We start from the raw sequence: 20,752 nt of genomic DNA, 5'->3' as shown, positions 1-20,752 counted from the left end.
TGCTTGATGTGGCTGTGTGCTGATGTGAGGAAGGACTCCTGTATCGTGTGGATAAACATATCTAATTAAAGAGGGGAAATGCATCTGTGTAATTTCATCCCCTCACTCTTGTAAAGGCAAATGCTAATAGTTGGTGTGTTTGATATTCACTCCCTCACATCTTTAGATCGAATTAGTAGTGCTTTCAGTTGGGAAATGCTTTTTATTTAAGAGACAAACACGTTAATCTCCTAACTTAAGACCTCAAACTGCTCACGCCTTGTGCTCAAGCCTTATTAAAGCCAGCTAACCTTCAAGCGCCACAGTAAAGCTGGAGGCCGGGCGAGCGTTGACGTTCTCGGCTTTGCTGTTTGTCTCTGGTTACACACAGAGCAGCATGTTGACAGGAGGGTAGTGTCCTGAAGGTGTGCGTGTGTTTGCTTCCAAACATGTCAAAGATACAGTTGGTTGTCTGTGGATATGAAAGTGTTTAGGTGTTTCAAGTATGCAACGCATCTGAAATGCATCGTGGGCTGGTTGAGAAGCAGCTGCTGGATCACGAGGGCTATGAGCAGATGTCGGTGTGAAAGTTTGATATTAGTTAAGGTATGATGTGCATGCGTCTGCTTGGAATATAAAATTAACCTTAAATTGAATACACAAGGTGCAGGAAGACAGCCAGTGAGGGCATGTTAGTGGTGTTTTAGCACTGTGAGGGAGTTTTATTCTATAGTGTGGAGGTTCACATGCTTTTTGTAGTAGCTACTAAACAATTTATTCATTCTTGAATCTCTTTACTTTTAGTTGTAACAGTTTGAATCACACCAGCATACACATAATACTCCTGCTTTCATCTCTCAATCTCAAGCAGTCATTTTCACTTTTAAAAGCCACAGAGTCCTGTTTACAAGGGAAGCTACAGATTAATGATTTATGAGAGATGTGCCAAAAATGCCTACATGTATTTTAAGTTTTGAGAAGTAGGCCTGATTTGAGTTTTTAAGCGTGTAAAAGGTATAAAGCCCCACAATAGACTGGCAACCTGTTCAGAGTGCATCCTGCCTATTAGCCAAGGGCACCTGAGCTAGACTCCAATGCCCCCTTATCCTGAAATGTATAAGACAGATTGATATGCAATTTGAGAATTTTGGTTAAAAAAATAAATAAAGCAAAACCTCTTTCACTTCTACTTATCTTCTTTAACAGGTCTTGACATTAGCTAGAAACAGCCATCATTGCTGAAATTGAACAAAAATGAAGCTAAACTGCAGAAGCAGTGTGTGAAAACCTAAGCATGCTCCATGATTCAGTAGCTCGTAGAACCACCTTTAGCAGCAGTAAGGAGTTTTCTGTATGACTTCATCTGTCTCTCACGTCACTGTAACAGAATTTTGGCCCGCTCTTCTTTACAGCATTGCTTCAGTTCATTGAGGTTTGCAGGCGTTCGTTTATGCACGGCTCTTTTAAGGTCCCACCACAGCATTTCAGTCAGGCTGAGGTTTGGACTTTTACTGGGCTGTTGCAACAACTCGATTCTTTACTTTTCAGCCATTCTGTTGTAGATTTGCTGCTGTGCTTGGTCAACTTGTGCCAAGCTATACAGGGAGTGCAGAATTATTAGGCAAATGAGTATTTTGTCCACATCATCCTCTTCATGCATGTTGTCTTACTCCAAGCTGTATAGGCTCGAAAGCCTACTACCAATTAAGCATATTAGGTGATGTGCATCTCTGTAATGAGAAGGGGTGTGGTCTAATGACATCAACACCCTATATCAGGTGTGCATAATTATTAGGCAACTTCCTTTCCTTTTGCAAAATGGGTCAAAAGAAGGACTTGACAGGCTCAGAAAAGTCAAAAATAGTGAGATATCTTGCAGAGGGATGCAGCAGTCTCAAAATTGCAAAGCTTCTGAAGCGTGATCATCGAACAATCAAGCGTTTCATTCAAAATAGTCAACAGGGTCGCAAGAAGCGTGTGGAAAAACCAATAACTGCCCATGAACTGTGAAAAGTCAAGCGTGCAGCTGCCAAGATGCCACTTGCCACCAGTTTGGCCATATTTCAGAGCTGCAACATCACTGGAGTGCCCAAAAGCACAAGGTGTGCAATACTCAGAGACATGGCCAAGCTAAGAAAGGCTGAAAGACGACCACCACTGAACAAGACACACAAACTGAAACGTCAAGACTGGGCCAAGAAATATCCCAAGACTGATTTTTCTAAGGTTTTATGGACTGATGAAATGAGAGTGAGTCTTGATGGGCCAGATGGATGGGCCCGTGGCTGGATTGGTAAAGGGCAGAGAGCTCCTGTCCGACTCACCTGATCTGAACCCCATTGAGAACCTGTGGTCCATCATCAAATGTGAGATTTACAAGGAGGGAAAACAGTACACCTCTCTGAACAGTGTCTGGGAGGCTGTGGTTGCTGCTGCACGCAATGTTGATGGTGAACAGATCAAAACACTGACAGAATCCATGGATGGCAGGCTTTTGAGTGTCCTTGCAAAGAAAGGTGGCTATATTGGTCGCTGATTTGTTTTTGTCAGAAATGTATGTTTGTGAATGTGGAGATGTTATATTGGTGTCACTGGTAAAAATAAATAATTGAAATGGGTATATATTTGGTTTTTGTTAAGTTGCCTAATAATTATGCACAGTAATAGTCACCTGCACACACAGATATCCCCCTAAAATAGCTAAAACTAAAAACAAACTAAAAACTACTTCCAAAAACATTCAGCTTTGAAATTAATGAGTTTTTTGGGTTCATTGAGAACATGGTTGTTGTTCAATAATAAAATTATTCCTCAAAAATACAACTTGCCTAATAATTCTGCACTCCCTGTAGTTGCTGCACAGGCAGACTCGCATTTGACTCTAGAATACTTTGGATCGCTTTAACATTTAAAATGCTGAGACCTGTGAAGTTTAAGATATAGCTCTTGATGGGCTTTATTGCAGTTTCTCAGAGCACTGCAAGGTCTGATCTTGAGTTAAGTCTCGTGGGACATCCGCTCCTGGGAGGATTGGCAGCTTTCTTTAGTGTTTCTCACTTGTGAATAAATTATTAAATTGTTTGGAAATGACCTGATGAGCCTTCCCAGATTGATGGGCACCAACAGTAATTTCTCTTCAATTATTATATACATATTGATTTATTCTTTTTATTTACTCACTCAGCTGCAAAGGAGAAATCATGAAAGAAATCTTCTGCTACAAAGGTTTTAGACTTTGTTCACAGCTATAAAGCTACAAGGAAAGAATCACAGTGACAAATGAGTCCTGAAATGTATATGTGGACATGTGAGTGCTGCTTTAAGACATACTGAGGAGGGAAAAAGAAATAGTAAATCTATCCTTTCGACACGGAGCCCTGTGAAGTTCCCTTGCCAAAATTAGCAGGCTCCTCATTCATGATAGGAAAGGCAATATAACCGGCATGTAAATATCTCAAAGAATTTCCAGTTTATGAAGGTAATCTTATAGCAACATTTATAGCTGAACTCCTTGCTTACAGCTTTAATATTAGAGCTGGAATTAACTGCACAGCTGTTGCAAGCAGCTATCTGACTCAGATGTGCGCCTGTCTGGGTTACTCACTGCATGTGTGTAATGCTTGCAACCTGTGCAGCTGGTGCAGACACACACACACCGCTCTTTAAACCTGAGACCACCAAACGCAGCAGATTCTCCCCCTCTCCTTCATGGTGTCCTATCATTCGGTGTCATTTCTATTTAGGGCTCCTCCGCTGTTCCTCGTTTCCTCACTAACGCTCAGATAGAAGCACCAGCATTTAACTCCTGCACACCATATCGGAGGGGGGAAAAAACCCGCTGGGAGGACCAAGGGAATACTGTACGTGATCGAGAGAGGAATGTAGAGCTGGATTCATCACAGGGACACCACACCACTGGGATTTTATGTGTGGCTTTACGCTTCCTTCCTTATACTCCCTAGAGGTGATCTGTGGAGGACTATGCGTGACCATACAAACAGATAGAGCAACGGACCAGCTTTGATTTGGCTCATGGATACACTCAGCGTCCCTGGTCCATCCGCTTCGAACTCGGATAACGAGTCCCCTGAACATACTCCAGACCCAGATTCCTCCCGCCACACCACCCACACTGGTGGGCAGAGCGGGCTCGGTGGCCTGGGATATGGGATCAGGGTAGCGTGGCACCACCTGAGGCCCTTCATCCCCTTCTTTCTCATCAGTTCCATGGTGGTAGCTCTCGTCTACCTGATGCAAGCCATCATCTACGGGGGGCCCTTCAAAGACCCGCTCTTCTTTGTCAAGTTTAATGAGCGCTGGCCGCGACCGACTCCACCCCGAGTGGACACAACGTCCTCTACCGAGCTTTTTGGTCTGATCACCCCCTCGTCATTTGAGGAAGTCCATGTTGACGTGCACAGAGACAACGGCACAACGTGAACTGGAATGTAGAAAAGAAGGACTCCAGGGGGACCACACGCTGCTCTTGGATTAAAAGAGCACATACTAATATTTGAGTGGGAGACATTTCCCTGCCGGTCCTCTGTCCCTCTTAAAATAAAATATAATGGATGAAAATTTTATTTCAGCAGCTGAATCAGGTTTCTTTAAAATCCATTTAAATATTCAGTGTGCTCCAGCTTTTGTTTCTCTTATGAAACAAATAAAAGTGAAACTACAATTATTTTTTACAACTTTTGGAAGATTTTGTTATTTGCACTGAAGGTTCTTGCATGGCGCTCAAAATGTATAAATCACTACCAGTTTTATACATTTTTTTTAAAGCAGAAAATGTGTCTGTGCGATTTGTAGAGTGAAGCACTTATGATTTTAAATGCTTGGCCTGGTTTTCTCTCTGCACTGAACAGCAAATGTGCTTTTCCTGTACGTTAAATAAAGTGTCAGTCGTCCGAGGTGGAAAAGTCAAACAGTGATGTTCCAGCATCGCAGTCCTGTAGTCTCCCTTTTCCTGATTTGTGTTACTATCCCAGCTCTACGCAAACACTGTCCAGGAAGCACTTAGAGGGAATTTATTACTCTAAAGAATGTAACGTTTGAACAAAACCAGCTTGAATTGTCTAACTCAGGCTTCTGAAGCCTCATTTTGACCTCATCTTAACGGCAGAGTTTATTTTTTTAGACAAAGTAAAAGGTGTAAATTGTGTCCCCCATCACCTTCAGCCTTTCACAGCTGAAAATGCTTTATAGACTTGAAAAAATATGAATCTATCCTTTAACCTTCCAGTGGAGTTAATGTACTTTTCTACCTCTCACCACTAAAATCCAGCTCCTCTGTTCATAAGTAGAAAATATTCACGATTCTCTCCGTGAGTGTTTCCCCTATAAATGCATCTCTTGTGCTCATTACTCATTGCTATCACTGTATATAAATATATGCTTAGAGAGCAAGAGATGTAGGATTACATCCTACTTCAAAACCTACTGGTGGATAAAAATAATTTTATATTGATATGCTTACTAGCCAAGGTCCCTCATAAAAATTGTTTATCTCACATTAGACGGTGAAAAAGTTGAGTGGTAACTTTTAACTGTTATGTGTCTGTGCCATTTTAAAATGTCATGTAATGTAATAACAACTGAACAAATCCATGTGTTAAAGAGTGAAATCAGCTGTGGTTGAATTGTGTTGTTATTATTATTATTATTATTATTATTACTGCAAAAAAGTGTGCTAAAAACACAAACAGAATATTACAAAACGCATATAAATATGATAATACTAATAATACTAATAATAAAGCAGTTAACTCAACGAATTAAACTATAATACAATCTAATTTAACTGTGAAATGAAAAGAAAATACTATCTATCTATCTATCTATCTATCTATCTATCTATCTATCTATCTATCTATCTATCTATCTATCTATCTATCTATCTATCTATCTATCTATCTATCTATCTATCTATCTATCGCTTACTCTTCCACTAGTTTCTGGTGCCATTTGACGAAGACGGAGGTGCCAGCAGTGAATGCTCTCATTTTGTAATGTGTTTGTGTATCTTTGGCCGGCTGTTTTTTTTTTCCTTGGGGGGTGGCCGTGGCGTCTGTGCGGTGACGCTGCCGCCCCCTAGCGGCGAAGCGGAAGACTGCACCGTTTCCTCTGATGACAACGTTGACCTGCGGCTGACCGCACTAAAATCGGACAAAAAACAGCCCAATAAAATGCTGTCCGTTAAATATATTTTGTGAAGTACATTTATTTTTAAAAAAGAAACGGTTTTATTTTGTGCCTCGATAGTGGATCTGTAGAGAGTTTTCAGGCCCGCAGACGGTGAGTAAACCAGGTGTCTGTCACATGGCCGACTTTAACAGCAGCTTTAATTAGCAAGCCGGGAGAGCGTGGTTAAAACAGGCCAGATATGCTGGAAGGTGATGTTAGAACAGACGTTTAGCGGTCTGTAACATGTTAACTAAGCTAGTACAACTCTTTTCTCTGTGTAGTCTGTTTGGAGTTCACTGCTAGCTAGTCCTCTGATACTAACCAGCGCGCGGGCTTTGAGCTGGCCCCACATGACTCGAGTTTAAATGTGCTCAAAGACTATTTATTGCTGCAAGAAATATTTAAGATTGCCCATTAATCCACACTATACATAATAATAAACTATAAAGCTGCTGATAAAGGAGAAAGAAAGCTCGACCTCAAAAATCTCTGTTTTAATGTGCAAAAATTTCAAACTCAAAAAGTGTGTTTTTGTCCACAATATCGAAGCATTTATTGTGCTAATGTCCAGGTGAGCAGGGATATTTGCTTCACACTCCACACACATGTCACCTTCCGTTTCCGCTCCTCTCTGCTCCCCTTCTGAAGTGGATGGGGAAATGTGGTGCTACCAAAAACCAGGGTTTGATACCCTCCTCCTCACTGAGCTGCAGAGACAACAACAGTGCAGCCAGTTCTGTGACACTCTGCTTAAGGCAGAAGGTATGAGACACACATACACAAAAAACCCAAAACAAAATTTTGCATGTGTTAGTTTTGCTTTTAAAGGTTTTGTTTTTGTCATTTCTCCCTGTCTTGCAGGGGTGTCTATACCCGCACACAGCTGTATTCTGTCAGCTATCAGCCCCCACATCTCCTCCGCTCTGTCCTCCACACCGACTCCCGCTGCGGGGCAGAGTCGCCTCTTGGAGTTTCGGGCTCTGGGTGCCTGCACCTTGCTCCACTTGGTCAGGCTTCTATACTCTGGAGAGATGGCTGGGGAGGGTGAGAGGGAGAAGCAACAGGCTATTTCTGCTGCGGCCAACCTGGGCATCCACGGGTTGGTGGAGGTGACGAAAAGGGAGTGTAAGAGCAGGGATGGGGTCGGGCAGTGCGCCGAAATAGGAGTGCAGACGGAGCCTCTGATGTTTGAGAGTGAGGAGAGACCGAGCAGGTGGAGGAGAGAGGTGAGGGATGGGAGCACTTTTCTGTGGAAAGAGATGATGTCAAATGGCGGGAAGGATGTGTGCACTCAAACAGACGAGCTGCAGATAAACACAGCTCCACCTGCTCACCCAGCAGTATCGTTTGAGACCATCGATATGAGTGCTCTGCAGAGTATACAGCACTCAGACCCCCTACTTGTTCCCCCTCAGATTTGCCCTGTGTCTGTCCTCTACCCTCCAAATGAACTAACACCTCAGATATCCTCTGCTCCCTTAGGTTCTATACCTGAAGCTGAAAGCACACCTGTTGCTGTTGTGACCCAGCCGTACACATCTGCCCCCCCATCCCTCCCTCATTTTATGAGCCAGACAACCATCTGTAATGCTGACCCCCAGAGCGGATGGGCTGACCAAGATGTCACAGTGGCGGAAGAATGGGAGGAAGAGCAGTTTAAACAGTTTCAAGGCAACATCCCAGGATTCATCAGCTACTTTCTGAACCCTGACAATGAGGAGGAGCCCCGCAGGGGGAGAGCAGGCCGCAGGCGAAGGTTCGGGGTTGGAGGTGCCAGGAGAGCCGAGATGGGCGAGGAGAAGCGTGGGAGACCACGAGCAGGAGGGAGAGGGCGTGGTCGGGGAGGATTAACTCAAATGGTGCAGGAGGTGGGGGTGAGCAGGTTGCAGAAGTTGTTCTTGCTCAGGTGGGGCATGAGGACGCCCAGGACGGGTCAGGGAGGCGGAGCTGCTGGGAGGAAGCTGTGCCTGCAGACCAGAGAGGTTGTGAAAAAGGGTGCACGCTGTGAGAGGAAAAGAGGGCGTGGCATAGCGTGGGCATTAAGCCAAGTTGGAGATGTGCTGCAGTCTGGTGAGGTCGGAGGAAGCACCACTCAGCGTGGAAGGAAAAATACGGGGCAACAGTTTGAACAGGTAAGCGAATGAGTGTCCTGTTTGTGGCATCTATAGAGTGTCAAAAGCTGTAATTAAATAAAATTATAGGGTCTGGGAGCTCAAAACTAAACCTTTGAGGGTTTTTACACCCAAAAATGAGAATTCAGATTTAAAACAGGATGTTACATTTGCTGCTTCTTTCAAACATTGTGACCTGTCCTTGTTTGCAGGGCAGTCTTCCTGTGCGGAGGCCACGAAGGTCCAGAGCCAAAACAGCAACATCGGCTTCCTGTTTTCCCACACCTATGCAGTTTACCAATGCACATACTCTATCTACCTCCAGCCACTCCTTCCAGGCTTCTCCATCTCCCCACCTGCCATCGCCTGCAGCCTCCTCTCCACCATCCTGTCTTCCTGTCCCAGCCCCACCACCTCATGAGGAGCAGCCTGAGCAGATCGATCGTCTTCTGGAGGAAGTGATGATGGGACTCGATATTTTACCAAACAACAAAGGCAGCGCTTCACGTGCTCAGCATCCCCTTCCAGCAGGTAGCAACACTGGCGCCTCTGCCTCTTCTGAAATCACCTCATCCCAAAACAAACCGCAGAGCCTTTCTTCTGAGCTCCATGAATCCACTGAGGTTGCAGTTGTTGCAGGAGCAGCTGGTCGCTCCAGTTCTACAAATGGTGTGGTGCCAGTTCTAGAGCGGCCGTGCGAGGGAGAGCTGGGTGACATGCTGGACCACTTCCTGCAGTCGTTTGAGCAGCATGTTGAAAGCTGTCGTGCAAGAGAGGAGATGGAGACGAGTGGTGTGAGCTCCACAGAGTCCTGCCAACCTCTCACTCTCATGAACACTTACAAAAAAAACAAAGATCACACTACAAACCCCTACATGCCTCAACTACAAAGGAGCACCCACAGAATTGAGTGCTCTCAAACACCTGAGCTGCACATTGATGAAAACGAGTCTCAAGAGAGCCGCTCACAGTCACGCAAGGCCCACGCTGGCCGCACCGTTTCCCCCAAACACATAGAGGAAACTAGACCGACTTCAAAACGACAGAACAAAAGAAGGCAAAAGCCTTATCTGTTCTCACTAGAGAAGAAGAAGGTGAAGGTGAGGAAGCCAGACGATGCGGTGAACAGAAACCCTCATGCCAGAAAAGAGAATCAGCTAAAGCAGATTCCTGTGGTGAACCTGGAGAGGAGAGAACTGCTGCCGGTCAAAGTGGCAACGCCGCGACACATCTGTCAGAATCTGAAAGGCAAGGTGGGAAATATTTCAAATAGCTAACTGGCAGATCGTTTAATTTTGCCGTCTGTCACCTGCTAAGTAAGTGAATAATAACAGTAATTAAATATGTAAGTAAACTGTATTTTTATAGCACATTTAAAACCAAAAAGGTTGCATTAATATTTCCATTGTCTATATCAGGGAGATTATCCAAATTATAAATCAATGATTATTATTTGGGAGGTTTTTAACCTGTGTTTTAATAAAAGGAGTTAATGAGCCCAGATTATCCTTCAAACTGTCAGTTTATAGTGGATGGCCAAATAATATTTCCCCTGGTTTGGATTTGTTTAACTCTAAGAAACTGTGGGACGTGCAAAATGTACTCACTGAGCCTTCTTATGGGTCAGCGATCTTCCTGATTCCAAGGTAAATCTGCATAGCGATGAAAAGAAATGTGCGGATGAGTAATATGACCTAGACAGAGCGTAATAAAGAAAACAAATAGGCCCCTAGATAGATCCCTGTGGAACTCCAAATGTCAAAGCTGCCGATGCAGAGGATTATTTTCCGGTTAAATCAAAACTATCCTAAATTTAATAGAAGATTCAAACCAGTTAACCCCAAAGCCTCAACTCCTGCATGATGCTTTGCTTGTTTAAGAATGGCTATACTACTGCATGCTTACACAGTACCTTTAGCAGAAGCTAGGTTTGCATTTATAATGAACTAGTAAGTTTAAACTTTAATTGTATACTATTAGGACATAGACCTTAAAAACGCTGTAAAAATCCCCACAGCGTGTGAGACTCTGTGATTACCAGACGGTGCATCCCAAATACTGCTACTTTGAGCCAGTTTGTGACAACTGCTAACGTTTGAATGCTGACAGATATTTAAAGTTACCACACGTGGATTTTTCCCCCACTCAGTCATAAAAGGCTCAGTGGTGTATCTACTAAAAGTCTCGGACGAGTACAGATTTCGTAACCTCGACCTCACAGTCAAGGTCATGGGTCAAGTTTTCTGAAAATCTTGTGAATGCAGTCAGTTAAGAAGGAAAGCTTTATACCATAGGTTGCATGTAATAGGAGGCTGAAGGGTAGCACTGTTTTCAGTATTTTCCATGTTTAGACTATTGTTTTGTACTTTTATAGTTCATTAAGGTGAATCTGTTTTACAGGATGCTTTACCCTTCCTTGAGGAGCCACTTACAGCCAAACGCCTACCCTCAGCAGTTCAATCAGGGCGCAGAAGTAGGGGCAGACCCAGGAAAAATGACCCTCTCAGCTCATCTAACAGAGAGTGTTCAAAACCACCCATTCTGGCACAGCCTGCAGATTTCTGTGTTGCGGATGAACAACTTGAGAAAAACCAGGAGAGACGTGAGGAGGAGTTGGCTGTACAGTCACACGAAGAGGTGGGGGGGGCTACGAGGAGGGGACAGAAGAGGGGAGCAGAGTCAGACGAGGATACGAGTGATAACGCCACCGTGGCCAAGAGGGCTTGCTTTGAGACACCGACACAGCCACCCACCTCTGAACCTGCAGACTTTACCTCTAAACTAGGAGCCACAGATCCTGAGGAGACAATCGATGTAGAGACTGTTTCTCCGACCGGAGCCTGTTTACAAGAAGAAAAAGAAAATCTCCCGTGGAGTGAACTCAGACTAGCTGAGGGAAGTCTGACAGATGAGGAAGTACAGAGCAGCGCTGATGAGATCATCGATGTGGATGGAGACGACGAAAACTTTGAGATAAAAGAAGAGATTCAGACTCAGAGCAGAAGAGCGCCGACTGTGTTTGCTGACCTGCAGCCTTCTGTTTCACCCTCACAGTCTGCAAATGGAAGCTGGGACGTTGTCAAAGATGAGGTCATCGATGTGATTGGAGGCTCCAGTCCCATCCCTGAACCGGTGACCATCACGTGGACAGAGTCTTCAGAAGGTGAGGAAGAAGAAGGAGGAGAGCTGGACGTTGATGTAGTCGGAGAACACAAAGACAGCGCTTCATCAGTGATTTTCACCGCTGTGATTAAAGACCTTGTCAAGGGAAACGTTCAGACTGAGGTGCGCTTTCATTAACACCTCTAATGCCCCCTTCTTTTCTGTTCGTGTGATTTCTTACATTGGTTCATTTAACTGCGTCTATTTCAGGGCTGGTGACAAATGGTCGACGTAGATGTTCATGAATGTTTGTCTTCTCTCTGTATTGTGCTCACATCCACGTGCAAACATGCTGACAATCACACCAAGGATGTTTGTGTTGCTATTCCACTGGGGTTTAGGATAAATGGAGCAATATGTGTCATTTGTTTCAAGCAGTGAGGAAAGACCTGCATCCTAATGCGTAACATTGTGAGCTTAATCAGAACAAAAGACGTGTGTTTGTGTGAAGATGTTTAGTTTTAAGCTCTTCAGCTGAGTATATAGAGACAGCTGGGATTGTTCATAATTGAAGAATTTTATGTGTTACAAGTTTAATATTACTCATTTGTAACTGTTAAGCAAAGTTTTTTTTTTTAAACTGAAGTATTGGAAATACATTTAAAAAATCAGGTTTTTGTATGTAAAGAAAGCGTTTTTATTAGTTGTACATATGACAGTAACCGTGCATTACGCCTTAATCATGCTTCAGCTAAAAATCTACATCACAACTTAATCTTCCACGGCGATCAGAGTCGACCTGACCTGTAGTTGCATTTTTCCAGAGCTGCACGTCAGGTTACGTTGTAAGTTACGACGTAGATTTCACGCTGAAGCGTAACTCAGTTAGTTGTAAATATGATTGGTCATATATATATATACATGTATGTCAGCTTCTGTTCTGCCAAAAATTTCCAGAAAACTTTCAGCACTCCTTGTTTTTATGTTTGTTTTCGTTTGCTAATGTTCCCCGTGGCACTTTTGGTTCAAGGATCTGTTTCCTGTAATAAAGATTTTTCTGTGATGCTTGTGACCTTATTACTGCGCAAGTGGATCTGAAACAACAAACAACAACAAAAGCCTCAAAAGTCCAATCCTATTTTTTTTAGCTTCCGATCAGCCAGACCTTCTTGTGATTTTTTTTTACGTGCTCTTGAGCAATAGTTCTTCAGTCTTTCTGAAGGTCAGGGTTTTTCTTTGGATACTTCTTTAGTTAAATCCATTAAAAAAATGCCACAAATTGCTAATCCATAAAAAACACAGTTTGACAGACATAAAATGTTTCCGAGGTTAAAGCTCTTATAATGAAAGCTGTTCTAAGGTCGGACAACTCAAAACTATTTTTTTTAAAACATTCCTCATCCAAAAAAGGGAAAAGGAACATACAGCTTGTTATCAGCACTCAGTTTAAGAGCCTGTGTCATCAGTGCCTATGGAATTGGCAGCTTTGCACATCTGGAAAGGCACCATCAGTGGTGGAGGGTATATAAAAGTTTTAAAGTAACATATACTCCCATCTGAACATCTTCCAAAAAAAAAAAAGAGCTGCATGTTTGAGCAAATCAATGCTAAATCACATACTGCATATATTAAAACAACATGGCTTCACAGTAGAAGAGTCTGGGAGGTAAACTGTCCTGCCTGCAGTCACCATCTGAACACATTTGGCATACGATGAAGAAGACGAAGAACTGTCGAGCTGCTAGAATAACAAGAACAACATTTCTCTCCCAGAAGTCCAACAACTGCTCTCCTCAGTTCCCAGATGTTTACAGGTTGTTGTTAAAATATATGTTTTCCATATTCTATTGTGAATAAAATATAGGTTTATGTGATTTCCAAATAATAGCATTCTGGTTTTAGTTATATTTTACATAGTTTACCAACTTTAAAAAAAAAAAAGATTGGAAAACATAATCTTTTTGTTTTCATTTAGTTTGTTTATTTTCTTAAGATGTACTATGTTTAACTATCAGTCACTGAGAGCTTCCACAGATTAAAAAACCCTCGGTATTCATCATTCTCTCCACTTGCCTCTGCTGTGTGTCCCTTTAATTAGTCTGGCAGAAACACTTATAAATGCAGCGCAGCATGACTAGCATAAAAAAGAACTCCTGTTGCATGTTTTTGTGTCCTATCAAGGTATATGTCATATTTGAACATGATTACTGCTGAGAGAAACTTCAGCCCTGCAGGTGATGTGTTTCATACTAGAAGAGAAGGAAGGGAAGTGGGCAGCCCACTTTATTCACATATTTTTTTCTTTTGGCTCAAATTAAATCACATACAGAATTTGAAATAATGAAAAAAAAAAAGAATACATGAAGTGAAAATGAGTTTATTAGTTATCAACCTGTGGACCAACCTCCTACACACAACTGCAACAAAACACATCTGAGCTGCACCATATCACAGTCTGCTGCACTCAGTGAGGGACTGCAGCGTGGGAGACTTTCCTGGACATGGCACCATGTTGGAGCTTCGTCTCCCCTCGGTTTGAACTCCTACGCTCATCGCCGAGCTCAGGCGGGAGTACAGCGCAGGTGTGTGCTTGTGTGCGGGTGTGTAGCGACCTCTAAACCAAAGTAAAAAGACACAGTGTGTGTGTCAGTTATGTCGGTGTGTGTGTGCGTGTGGAGCGTGTGTTTCCCTGTGCTTTTAACAGTGCGATATTGTCTCTTATCACACTCTGGCTGTAAATCAGTAGTAGTGGTGATGTCGGGTTGGGGCAGCTGTCGCGGCTCAAGTCAAGATGAAGGAAAGGATTGAAGAGAGGAAGATAGAGAGGAGGGGGGTATGGGTAAAAGGAGGCGGGAGTTGAGGGGAGCTGCTGTCCGTGGGCCGTGGCCTCAGTCTCAGCCTGTCCTCCTCTCAGTGCTGGATGCGCCTGATGGACTGGATCTGGGGGGTCTGACAGTGGGAGCCCCAGTTCCTCCAGTGCTGGTAGTCTCCACTGTGTCTCTCACACTCCATGATGTACTGCTGGCCTCTGTAGCCAGGGTACTGGTAGCAGACAAAGCTGTGGGACAGATGGAGAGGGCAGCAGAGTCAGTTTTCAGTAGCTGCTGTCAGAATTAGGATTTAGTAATGGGAATAATATGTGCTGATGATGGATTTTAATTATTTTAAGAGTACAGTTTTATAGGCAGATGATGTTTAATGGTCACAAAATAGGGACTGCGATGAATATTTGGTTAGGGGTACCATCCCCATTTTCGTTTTTAGGGTGATACTTACGCGCCACACTGCACGTGCATGGAGCCGACTTCAGGCATCATCCATCCCATGGCCTGCAGAGAAGGGTAGTCATCACAGATCTCCACGCTGCGACCCAAGAAGTTCTCCTTCTCAAAAATGAGCATGCGACTGCTCTGGTGGGACTGAACAGGACAGAAAAATCCAAGAGTTAGGTTTGAGATTTCAGGGTTCAAAAGGAGGATGTGGTTGGACCCTGAGAGAGTCGGGGTGTACTCACGGCGCAATAGATGGGGCGCAGAGACATGAGGCGCTCCACGTGGTAGGAGATGGAGCCGCTGTAAGCGTCCCAGTGGGGGTACTCTCCTCTCTCCATGATGAACTGCTGGCCCTGGAAGTCGTGGTGCTCGAAACCCACCCAGCTTCACAGAAGAGACACAGAGAGGCTGGTTTACATGATGCTCCCTTTAAGAGTTGGTCTGTAATGTAGGTTTTTGTACCGCTGATAAAATCTCGGCTCTTCTTTTCGTCTCCAAAGTGAGATTTACAGTAAAGAAACAACCTTTTTTTCAACTGCAGGTGAGCTACAATTAAAAAAAAAAACTCACATCTTTGTATTCTTTTTACAAGAATTTTTAGTGTTTTTTTTAGTGTTTGGAATAGATGTGATCAAAAGAGGATTAAGTCTATATATATTTCTTTAACTCTGTGCTGGTCCACTGGGTTTTGTTTTCATCTATTTGTTATTAGTAACAAAGAGAGTTTTGAGACTTACGCTCCGCTCTCCACCCTGATGGAGCGGATGTTGTCCAGTCCGCACTCCTGGATGTTGCAGCACTCGGAGGTGAACTCCAGGCACTTGCCCTGGAAGTGCTCCTGCTCAAACACGGTCACCTGTGGAGACAGATCAAAGTGGGGAGGAGTTTAGATACTGCTGCTCCAAAGGCTATAATAAAACATTTCATATACACCTCCTCACGAGCATTTGTTTACCTTGAAGAAAGGAGCCATGCCCATTCCTGAGGTAACCAGGGGCTGGATCATTGGGGACCTTGTAGTTCTGTACATCTTTACTCCTGGATGTGTGGATGTAAAGTAAAGAACAGGAAGTTTTTGGTGAAACAGTGTCAGAGATAGTAATAATTAAAAATAATAATTTAGATAAAATAACCGGACAAAAACACGCTGGTGTTCGCGCTCACAGTAACTCCACCTCAAACTCCACCTTCTGCATCGTTTATGCTGCACAGCTACGACATTTGAAGGGTGGTCTGGCCATGAACAGCTAATTCACACTTTTAAAGCAAATATATATATATTTTTTACAATCTGACTGACAGCAACAGAAGTGTTTCACAGGTGTCACAAAGTGCTTTTGGATTTCAGTTTCTGTGTGAAAGCACCACCTGTCTGTCGGACCCTGAGCTGAGCTGAAAGCAGAGATGCAGCCTTACCTAGAATGGCACTTTATTGGAAGAGCTCGGGAGTGGTACGCGCCTACCGCCTGCCTCGCGTAGAGCTTTCAGAGAACCTGGCGCTTCAGTTTTATATCGACGGTCGGGGAGCGCGCCTACTTCTGCGCGTTCGCGCGTACGCTTCGGACCATGCAAGCTCTCCGTTTTGACACAGTAACCATGCGCGCGCCGCCGGAGCTGCTGTGTGGCCTCTGGACGCTGTTGTCCCCCTCCAGCGTCTAGCTCAGCAGATCCTAAAGTGCTGCCGAGGCTCGGAAACAAAAGCCTCTCCAGTATGTTCGGACCCCGGTCAGCAGTCCAGCGCGTGCCCCGCGCACAAAGGGTCGGAATCGGGGCGGAAAATGTGGGGATTAACGGCGCGGCAGAGAGCCACGCATAAAGTTTTAACTGGGTCGATGTGAACGAATGTACAGAAATGGAAGGTTTACGTTTTCTCTTGTTTAATTAGTAGCATCTAATTGAAGCTGCTTAACCCTAATGATCAGGAAGTTTGACCTAAATTACCAGTCAGACAGACAAGTAAAACACAGTGTAACTGGTACCTTCCAGTTACATCCCAGTTTAAACACCTATTCATTCAAAGTCAGGCTAGATTGTGCAGCCTGTTGTTATGTTGCCAGTTGTTGTCTGTGGGACATGAAAAGGTTGTATACATCATACAGTAATTAACCTTTAAAAAGCATAAATACACATCTGACACTTTATTTAAAGGGTTATGGTTTTATAGTTTTCAGTCAGGGTTATAAAACAGCTTACACATTTTTACTCTTCATACATTCTGTTCCTACAGTCTGGGGAACTTGGTTTTATTTTAAATCACGCATTCAAGGGGAGACAGAAGACTAAACTGTCTGAAATCTAAACCTGACTACTTTTTAATTGGCCAGTCTGTGCTCCAGCTGGTGTCTGTCCTCCTCTGTCTCTGCCCATCCCCATCACCCTTGGTCCGTCCCTCTCTGATGATGCGGGGTTTCTTTTGTCTCTTGTCTCTGACCTCAGCGAGTTTGTTTCTCTTCCCATAATCCCTCTCCTATGTGCGCCAGCGTATAAAAGCGAGGGGCGCACTCCGAGCCACACACACTCTGAGTGAGGCTCGGCACAGGCATCGCACACACAGGTAAGGTACACGCTCACACGCCAGCAGGAGGTCCAGCAGCAAGCGGAAAGGGCATAGATTAGGTTTAAGCTTTCCTTTACCTTTAATTCATTTGAGTTCCTCAACAATCTCGTGGCAATACGAAAGGCTGCACTTATCACACGAATAAACAATCTCTCCCTATTTCTTCCGTTTCTCTTTCCACTCAGTAATCATGTCCAGCGGAGATAAATCCAAGACTTCCTCCCAGACTGACGGAAAGGCTGCCCAGAGCAAGAAGTCTGAAATGGGAATGATGTCCTACAAGGTGGGTGGTTCTCTCCTGTTTCAGATACAGATAACAGTGGCTACGCTGAAAAAATTCACATCACAGACCCTTACTGATGTTGTTCTGACGTATTACTTTCCTCCAGATGTACGTGTTCGACCAGGAGAACTTCCAGGGTCGCATGATCGAAATCAGCAATGAGTGCATGAATGTGTGTGAGATGGGCATGGACCGCGTGCGCTCCCTGCGTGTTGAATGTGGACCGTAAGTGTCAAATGAAATAATAATAATGGATTGGATTTATATAGCGCTTTTCAAGGCACCCAAAGCGCTTTACAATGCCACTATTCATTCACTCTCACATTCACACACTGGTGGAGGCAAGCTACAGTTGTAGCCACAGCTGCCCTGGGGCAGACTGACAGAAGCGAGGCTGCCATATCGCGCCATCGGCCCCTCTGTCCAACACCAGTAGGCAAGTAGGGTAAAGTGTCTTGCCCAAGGACACAACGACCAGGACAGAGAGCCTGGGGATCGAACCGGCGACCTTCCGGTTACAGATACGCTTCCCAACCCCCTGAGCCACGGTCGCCCCGAAATACACTTGTGTTTGTGCATCTAAGATTTAGATTGGTTGCTTCATGACGCTTCCTCGTCCGCAGCTTCGTGGGCTTCGAGCAGATGAACTTCTGCGGTGAGATGTACATCCTGGAGAAGGGAGAGTATCCCCGCTGGGACTCCTGGAGCAACTGCCAGAAGAACGATTACCTGCTGTCCTTCAGGCCCGTCAGAATGGTAAAAATCTTCTATTGCTTTAAAACGTCACTTTTTTTCCTCTTTAGACTCCCCTCTAAATAAAACCTCTGTCTCCCTCTATTTTCCCATGTGCCAGGACCCCGAGAAGCACAAGATCTGCCTGTATGAGGTTGGAGAGTTCAAGGGCCGCAAGATGGAGATCATGGACGATGACGTCCCCAGCCTGTTCTCCTATGGCTTCACCGACAGAGTGGGCAGCATCATTGTCAGCTGTGGAACGTGAGTGTCAACCATCAGTGGAGCTTAAATACCAAATTTAAAGGCCATAAAAACAAATAAATTGACATGTTTCATCTTTTTTTCCCAGCTTTGTGGGATACCAGTTCCCTGGATACCGTGGCAGCCAGTACCTGCTGGAGAAGGGCGAATACAGGCACTTCAATGAATATGGCGCCCGCCATCCTCAGTTCCAGTCTGTGAGGCGTATCCGTGACATGCAGTGGCACCAACAGGGCTGCTACACCATGGCCAGCAAGTGAGGCTCAGGGAAGGAGAGAAAGAGAAAAAGCGGAGGTGAGGGAGAGGGGCGGAGGAAGCGGGAAAGGGGGAGAGACGTCTGAGGCCTTTACCTTAGTACCTTAAGAAGGTCTTTGATCTAATGCAGTGAGGGGAAGGGTGAGGATCTATGTCTGCCCCTGACTGGAGAAAACACCTCAGTGGAAGGGCCAGCTGGACCACAAAACCATCAGACCACCCTCCATTCCTCTCTGTTTCTACTTTTCTCTTTCTCCCCTGTGGGCTGAGCTTTGCTTTCCTCCCTTTTCTTCTTTTATTTTTATTTTTAGTCCCTCGCTTCATTCCCCTCCACAGACCTCTGAGACACAGTAGAGGGAACGGAGTGTCTCTTACTGTTTTACATACACGATTCTCAGCTCAGGGTATGATGCACCATGGGAAACTGAGTCCTTAGAGCCCCCTGCTCCCTCGTCTTCCTGCCCCTGTGCATTGCACACCCTCTCTGCTGTACAGAATCCTGGCCAAGTTTTCAATAAAAAGGAAAATCTTGATTTCAAAGACGTCGTTGTTGTTACTTATTACATAGAAATCACTTAAATTAATATAAATCAATAACACATCATTTAAAAAATGGATAAAAATGTGGACAGCCGGACACTAAAAATATTTTTTTTTCTTTATTTTAATAATGCGAGCCAGTGTTTCTTCTGTGCGATCACAGTTTTCAGTGTCAACATATGGTTGTTAAAAATTCATTGAATAAACACTGATGTTGTTTCTGGTTTGGGTTTGTTAAACCTTTGCATACTCAACTTTAAAAACCTCCCAGTGGCACAATGCTTTGTGTTGCATAGAAAAAGAGTCAGTTGGGAAGCAGAGCAGTTTCAGACATGTGATTCTGATCATGTGACTGCTGCATTGTGCACAGGCTCTGCATAACAAGAGGTCCCATCGAAATTTCTGTTTTGAATTGAACATAAAACACAAACTCATTTCCTTTAAACTTCTTTTATATATTGTAAAACCCCCCAAACCAAAACATCTTAATAGCGATGAATCTACCAGAGTTATCACAGTTTTTTATTTTCTAGTTTTGTATTTTCTACGTAGTTATTAATTTTATTTCGTTTTGAGTTTTTGTTTTTAACTCAGTTTCTAGAGTGGATTTTCTTGTTTTGGTTTATTTTTTATTGAAAATGCTTAGTTTTAATTGTTTTTTTAAATTGTTTATTTAGTATTTTCAGCATTAATTTTAGTCTTTTTAGTTGCAGGGCATATGTCAGAGGCAGGATTCAGGAAAAAGACCAAAGGTATTACAATAAAAATGCAGAACTTTTTGAAAGCAGTTTAGTAGACCTCCGGAGTCTCAATAAATGCGTCCATCAGTGACTAAGAAATACTGAAACTAAGGATCGTTTCTCTATTTTAACTAAATTTTAGCTTTTCAAGTTAACAAAAGTGTTTTAGTTAGTTTTAATTTTTCCCCAATTTTTTATATTTATTCATATTTTAATTAAAAAAAATGTTTTTTTCTACATCTAGTTTTAGTTTTTAGTTAATTCTAACCTCGCCAAGCATAAAATTCAATAAAAAATTTAAATGTTGAAATTAAAATATAATGTTCAACTGCTTTTAGTTCAAATATTGAACTAGCCAATCACATGGCAGCAACTTAATGTAAATATGCCCGTAGACATGGTCAGGACGATGTGCTGAAGTTTAAACCGAGCATCAGAATGAGGATGAAAGCTGATTTAAGTGACTTTGAATGTGGCACGGTTGTTGGTTGTTGGTGCCAGACGGGCTGATCTGAGTGTTTCAGAAACTGCTGATCTGCTGGGATTTTCCCACACAACCGTCTCTAGGGTTTACAGAAAATGCTTCAAAGAACAGGAAAGATCCAGGGAGCAGCAGTTCATTGGGAAAAAAAATCTCTTGTTGATGCCAGAGGTCAGAGGAGGCTGACCAGAGTGCTTCGGGTTAGAAGGAAAGACAACAGTAACTCGCTTAACCCTTGTGTTGTCCTCGG

At 43.7% G+C, this 20,752-nt stretch overlaps 3 protein-coding genes across 4 annotated transcripts; 2 read left to right on the top strand and 1 right to left on the bottom strand.

Annotated features, from left to right (window-relative positions):
- Nucleotides 1-5,919: 5,919 nt before the first annotated feature.
- Nucleotides 5,920-12,423, top strand: LOC113037638 (uncharacterized). Of its 2 annotated transcripts, none has more exons than XM_026194932.1 (5): nt 5,920-6,276; nt 6,814-6,927; nt 7,027-8,297; nt 8,489-9,529; nt 10,677-12,423. In XM_026194932.1, exons 2-5 carry the CDS (start codon nt 6,825-6,827, stop codon nt 11,574-11,576), a joined length of 3,315 nt encoding a protein of 1,104 aa, XP_026050717.1. In that variant the 5' UTR covers nt 5,920-6,276; nt 6,814-6,824; the 3' UTR covers nt 11,577-12,423. The 2 variants fall into 2 exon arrangements, with proteins under 2 accessions (XP_026050717.1, XP_026050709.1); XM_026194924.1 differs by having other exon boundaries at nt 6,737-6,927.
- A 1,316-nt stretch (nt 12,424-13,739) lies between these two features.
- On the bottom strand, nt 13,740-16,152 carry cryba1l1 (crystallin, beta A1, like 1). Its single transcript, XM_026194912.1, has 6 exons — nt 16,067-16,152; nt 15,606-15,688; nt 15,388-15,506; nt 14,893-15,034; nt 14,655-14,797; nt 13,740-14,436 (listed from the first exon to the last, which is right to left on the bottom strand). Exons 2-6 carry the CDS (start codon nt 15,678-15,680, stop codon nt 14,289-14,291), a joined length of 627 nt encoding a protein of 208 aa, XP_026050697.1. The 5' UTR covers nt 15,681-15,688; nt 16,067-16,152; the 3' UTR covers nt 13,740-14,288.
- A 973-nt stretch (nt 16,153-17,125) lies between these two features.
- Nucleotides 17,126-19,281, top strand: crybb1l1 (crystallin, beta B1, like 1). The gene is made up of 6 exons (XM_026194899.1): nt 17,126-17,204; nt 17,393-17,490; nt 17,597-17,715; nt 18,114-18,246; nt 18,344-18,486; nt 18,575-19,281. The coding sequence occupies exons 2-6, from the start codon at nt 17,398-17,400 to the stop codon at nt 18,744-18,746; spliced, it is 660 nt and encodes a 219-aa protein (XP_026050684.1). The 5' UTR covers nt 17,126-17,204; nt 17,393-17,397; the 3' UTR covers nt 18,747-19,281.
- Nucleotides 19,282-20,752: the final 1,471 nt, after the last annotated feature.

Source organism: Astatotilapia calliptera, chromosome 2, assembly GCF_900246225.1.
Source record: "Astatotilapia calliptera chromosome 2, fAstCal1.2, whole genome shotgun sequence".
NCBI lineage: Eukaryota > Metazoa > Chordata > Actinopteri > Cichliformes > Cichlidae > Astatotilapia > Astatotilapia calliptera.
The sequence above is the reverse complement of the archived record's forward strand: the minus strand, read 5'-3'. Positions and strand labels throughout refer to the sequence as shown.

Coding starts and splice junctions, on each gene's coding strand:
- crybb1l1 (XM_026194899.1), top strand. CDS start 17,398: ATGTCCAGCGGAGATAAATCCAAGACTTCCTCCCAGACTGACGGAAAG. Junction 17,716..18,113: donor CTGCGTGTTGAATGTGGACC/GTAAGTGTCAAA, acceptor CCTCGTCCGCAG/CTTCGTGGGCTTCGAGCAGA. Junction 18,487..18,574: donor ATCATTGTCAGCTGTGGAAC/GTGAGTGTCAAC, acceptor TTTTTTTCCCAG/CTTTGTGGGATACCAGTTCC.
- cryba1l1 (XM_026194912.1), bottom strand. CDS start 15,680: ATGTACAGAACTACAAGGTCCCCAATGATCCAGCCCCTGGTTACCTCA. Junction 15,035..15,387: donor ATCAGGGTGGAGAGCGGAGC/GTAAGTCTCAAA, acceptor TCTTCTGTGAAG/CTGGGTGGGTTTCGAGCACC. Junction 14,437..14,654: donor ATGCACGTGCAGTGTGGCGC/GTAAGTATCACC, acceptor TCTGTCCCACAG/CTTTGTCTGCTACCAGTACC.
- LOC113037638 (XM_026194924.1), top strand. CDS start 6,771: ATGTCACCTTCCGTTTCCGCTCCTCTCTGCTCCCCTTCTGAAGTGGAT. Junction 6,928..7,026: donor CACTCTGCTTAAGGCAGAAG/GTATGAGACACA, acceptor CCTGTCTTGCAG/GGGTGTCTATACCCGCACAC. Junction 9,530..10,676: donor GTCAGAATCTGAAAGGCAAG/GTGGGAAATATT, acceptor TCTGTTTTACAG/GATGCTTTACCCTTCCTTGA.